This window comes from Penaeus monodon, chromosome 44 (assembly GCF_015228065.2).
Source record: "Penaeus monodon isolate SGIC_2016 chromosome 44, NSTDA_Pmon_1, whole genome shotgun sequence".
Taxonomy (NCBI): domain Eukaryota; kingdom Metazoa; phylum Arthropoda; class Malacostraca; order Decapoda; family Penaeidae; genus Penaeus; species Penaeus monodon.
Genome location: NC_051429.1, coordinates 4,771,420 through 4,776,419, shown reverse-complemented (window position 1 = coordinate 4,776,419; position 5,000 = coordinate 4,771,420). Strand labels below are relative to the sequence as shown.

Here is a 5,000-nt window from a genome sequence, read left to right as displayed (position 1 = left end):
TTGCCGATGAATATATTTCATGACATACACAGATAAACAGATACACAGATGGAAATATCTGTGTGTGTTTGTGCATGTTGACTCTTAGATATAAAAATTACTAACTTGAATCAACTTACATTTCCTTAAAAAAATAAGTAAATAGAATAAAATATATATATACTGCCTTATATAAAATACAAAAAGTTTCCTCCTGTAATCTTGATCTAAAATCATGCTATAAGTCAGAACACTCGTGTATAAATCAGCCAATGCCTTTCACATCTGTGACTTTATTGATGAGGGGGAGGAGCATCTTCTTTGAAGACTGTGGACATTCGTGGCCATCTTTCTAATCACCCCTGGTCAATGACAGCAGTGCATGTGGATAAACTCTATGGAGACTAAACACAAGTCATAACGACTAAAACTTGATAAAACTTGACAAAACTACATATTAAGAATAACATATACAACACAAATCAGAAAAAGATAACTTTTAATGTCTAAGATGCATCTGGCTTATGGCTTATCCTTTGTATGTACTCTCATGTGCCTTACTAAATTACCTTTCAAAGCAAAGGCCTTATTACATATCTCACAGCAGTATGGCTTCTCTTTTGTATGTACTCTTATATGTCTGACTAGACTAGATGTCTGTGAGAAACCCTTATTGCAAAACTCACAGCTGTCTGGCTTCTCCTTCGTATGTACTCTCATATGTTGTATTTGGTTAGATATATTTGAGAAGTGTTTATTACAAATCTCACAGCTGTATGGCTTCTCTTTTGTGTGTACTCTCATGTGGATTACTAGAACAGATTTTTGTGAGAATTTTTTATTACAAATCTCACAGCTGTATGGTTTCTCTTTTGTATGCACTCTCATATGCCTTACTACATGGCTTTTCAAATAGAAGGCCTTATTGCAAATTTCACATATGTATGTCTTCTCCTTTCTATGCCTTCTCATATGAATCTCTAGACTACCTTTATATGAGAAGGCCTTGTTGCAAATCTCACAGCAGTATGGTTTCTCCTTGGTGTGTACTCTAATGTGCGCTACTAGGTTACCTCTCTCAGAGAAGGCCTTATTGCAAATCTCACAGCTGTATGGCTTCTCCTTTGTATGTGTTCTCATGTGCCTCAACAGATTCTTTTTCCATGAGAATGTATTGTTGCAAATCTTGCAGTTGTATGGCTTACCCTTGGTGTGAACTCTAATGTGCGCTAATAAGTTACCTCTCTCAGAGAAGGCCTTATTGCAAATCTCACATCTGTATGGCTTCTCCTTTGTATGTGTCCTCATGTACCTCAACAGATTCTTTTTACACGAGAATGCATTGTTGCAAATCTCGCAGATCTCGTGCCTTTCTAGATCACTTTTGGATGGGAGTGTCTTATTGTAAATATCAAAGTTGTATGGCTTCTCCTTTGTGTGGACTCTCATGTGAATCCTGATGTGACTCTCTTTAGACAATTCCTTGCCACACACCTGACATGCAAAACATTTCCTTGTGGATTCCAATTTTAGTTGTGTATCCTCCTTCAGTCTTCCCTCGTACATCACTTGAACCCCATCTGATGAACACGTCTTCCCACAGTCCTTAGCCCCAAATGACACTTTTAACATGTCATTACAATCCTGAACCAAGTTACATAAGTCTTTTGCATGTGCCTCATGTCTTAGATCAGGAAGGTTATGAAAGAAATGACTTTCATGTATTAAATTCATGTTACACACATCATTTCTCGCTTCATCTCCATAATCAAGCAGCTCCTCTTTAATTTCCAGGCATGTATCTTCGGTGACATCTTCGCTGAGCTCTTCTTTGACACTGACTCCTGTGCCAACTATTTCCTTGCCTGTGAGTGGGGCTGAAGGCATCGCGTCGCCGAGAAAACTCATAATCACCCTGTAAATGGAAAATAGAACAAAAATAACTGTCAACATTAACATCACTGCAAAAAAATTAATCTTAAACACATATACATAACTAAACGCATATATACATATATTTAGACAAATGCATATATATATATATATATATATATATATATATATATATATATATATATATATATATAAAATATATATATATATAATATATATATATATATATATATATATATATACACCTATTGATGAATGAATAAATATATATGTATTTATAAATGAATAAATATATATATTCATATTGCTGTATATTTACATTTTTCTATATAAATATAGATAGATAGATAGATAGATAGATAGATAGATGAATATTAAGCATATTTTCATAATTCCACATTAATAATATATTATTAAATTACAAAAAATATTATATTAATATATATATATATATATATATATATATATATATATAAATGAATATACATCTTTGGAAATACTTTAATGTGGAATTATGAAAATATGCTTATATTATCATCTATCTATCTATCTATCATCTATCTATATTTATATAGAAAATGTAAATATACAGCAATATGAATATAGATATTTATCATTATAAATACCATATATATCTATACATTCAATATCAATAGGTGGATAATATAATATATATATCTAGATATTATATATATATATATATATAATATATATACATATATCTTACATTATCTATATATATAATGATATCAGACTAAATTTATCTATATCTATCTATCTATCTATCTATCTTATATATATATTAATATATATATATATATATATAGATATATCTAATATATATAAATAGATATATCAAAGAGTATATATTTATATATGTTGTATATCTGTATATATATAATGATATATGAATGTTATATATATATATATATCTATTATCTATAGTATTTTTTATAGAGATATATATATATATATATTTATATCTATATATATGCATTGTAGAAATATTGTTATATGCGTTTAGTTATGTATATGTGTTTAAGATTAATTTTTTTGCAGGTCTAGTGATGTTAATGTTGACAGGTATTTTTTGTCCTATTTTCCATTTACAGGGTGCGTGAGTTATGGCGTTTTCTCGGCGACGCGATGCCTTGCAGCCCCACTCACAGGCAAGGAAATAGTTGGCACAGGAGTCAGTGTTCAAAGAGAGCTCAGCGAAGATGTCACGAAGATACAGTGGCCGGGAATTAACAGCACGGCAGCATTCCTAGAGCTATGGAGATGAAGCGCGACCCACATGCATAGGTGTGTAACCACATGAATTTAATACATGAACAGCTCATTTCTTTCAATAACCTTCTGATCTAGGACATGAGGCACATGCAAAAGAACTTATGTAACTTGGTTCAGGATTGTAATGGACATGTTAAAAGTGTCATTGGGGGCTAAGGACGTGGAAGAAGTACGTGTTACATCAGACGGGGTTCAAAGTGATCGTAGCGAGGGAGATCGAAGGATGGATACAACAACCTAAAATGGAAATCCACAAGGAAATGTTGTTGACATGTCAGGTGTTGTGGCAAGGAAGTGTCTTAAAGAGAGTCACATCAGGATTCACATGAGAGCCAAACAAAGGAGAAAGCCATACAACTTGATATTTCAATAAGACACTCCCATTCCAAAAGTGATCTAGAAAGGCACCGGAGATCTGCGAGATTTTGCAACAATGCATTTCTCGTTGTAAAGAATCTGTTGAGGTAACATGAGGACACATACAAAGGAGAAGCAACAGATGTGAGATTTGAAATAAGCCTTCTCTGGAGAGAGGTAAAATTATTAGCGCCCATTAGAGTTCACACCAAGGGTAAGCCCATACAATCTGAAGATTTGCAACAATACATTTCATGGAAAAATGAATCTGTTGAGGGCACATGAGAAACACATACAAAGGAGAAGCCATACAGCTGTGAGATTTGCAATAAGGCATTCTCTGAGCGCTTTTACAAAACATAGTAGGCACATCAGAGTTACACACAAAGGAGAAAACCCTACTGCTGTGAGACACGTTGCAACACAAGGCACTTCAGACTTCTAGTAAAAGGTAAGTCTAGAGGATACATAATGAGGAAGGCATAAGGAAAGAGAGCACAAGATACTACACATGTGAAATTTCGCAATAAGGCCCTATCTATTTGCAAAGCCATGTAGTAAGGAATATGAGAGTGCATACAAAAGAGAAACAATAACAGATAGTGAGCATACTTGTAATAAAAAATGTCTCACAAAAATTTAGCTTCTAGTAATCAACATCGAGAGTACCAAAACAAAAGAGAAGCCCCTAATACCAAGCGCACGAGATTGGTAATTAAGACATTCTCATACACAGAGCGTGGTCCGAAGAAACCACATGGAGATCTTCACATACACAGGAGGAACACCATATCAGCTGTTGAGATTTGCAATAAACACTTTCAAATATCTCTAACCAAATACAACATATGAGCGTACATTACGAAGGAGAAGCCATACAGCTGTGAAGTTTTGCAATAAGGGTTCTCACAGACATTAGTCTAGTCAGGACATATAAGCGTACACTTACAAAAGAGGAAGCCATACTGCTGTGAGATATGTAATAGGCCTTTGCTTTGAAAGGTAAATCTATAAGGCACATGAGAGACATAACAAAGGATAAAGCCATTAAGCCAGAGCATCTTAGACATTATAAGTTATCTTTTCTGATTGTGTTGTATATGTTATCTTAATATGTAGTTGTCAGTTTAACTCAAGTTTGAGTCTTATGACTTGTGTTTGTCTCCATAGAGTTATCCACATGCACTGCTGTTCATTGAACAGGGGGCTTAGGAAAGATGGCACGAATGTCACAGTGTTCAAAGAAGATTGCTCCTACACTCATCAATAAAAAGTCACAGATGTGGAAGTGCATTGCTGCTTTATACCGAGTGTTCTGAACTTCTAGCATGATTTTAGATTCAAAGATTACAGGAGGAAAACTTCTTGTATTTTATATAAGGAAGTATATATATATTTATTCTATTTGTGACTTATTTTTTTAAGGAAATGTAAGTTGTGATTCAAGTTAGTAAATTTTTTATATTCTAAGAGTCAAC

The 5,000-nt window shown here is 33.5% G+C and overlaps 1 protein-coding gene across 1 annotated transcript in view; it reads right to left on the bottom strand.

Moving 5' to 3' along the window:
- Positions 1-5,000, bottom strand: part of LOC119568497 (zinc finger protein OZF-like) — a 15,934-nt gene that overhangs the window by 199 nt on the left and 10,735 nt on the right. Inside the window, exon 2 of the mRNA XM_037917034.1 lies at positions 1-1,894. This exon is cut by the window's left edge and continues 199 nt beyond it. Coding sequence (XP_037772962.1) covers positions 502-1,887 — 1,386 coding nt within the window. The 5' untranslated portion in view covers positions 1,888-1,894 and the 3' untranslated portion in view covers positions 1-501. The remainder of the gene's footprint in view (positions 1,895-5,000) is intronic.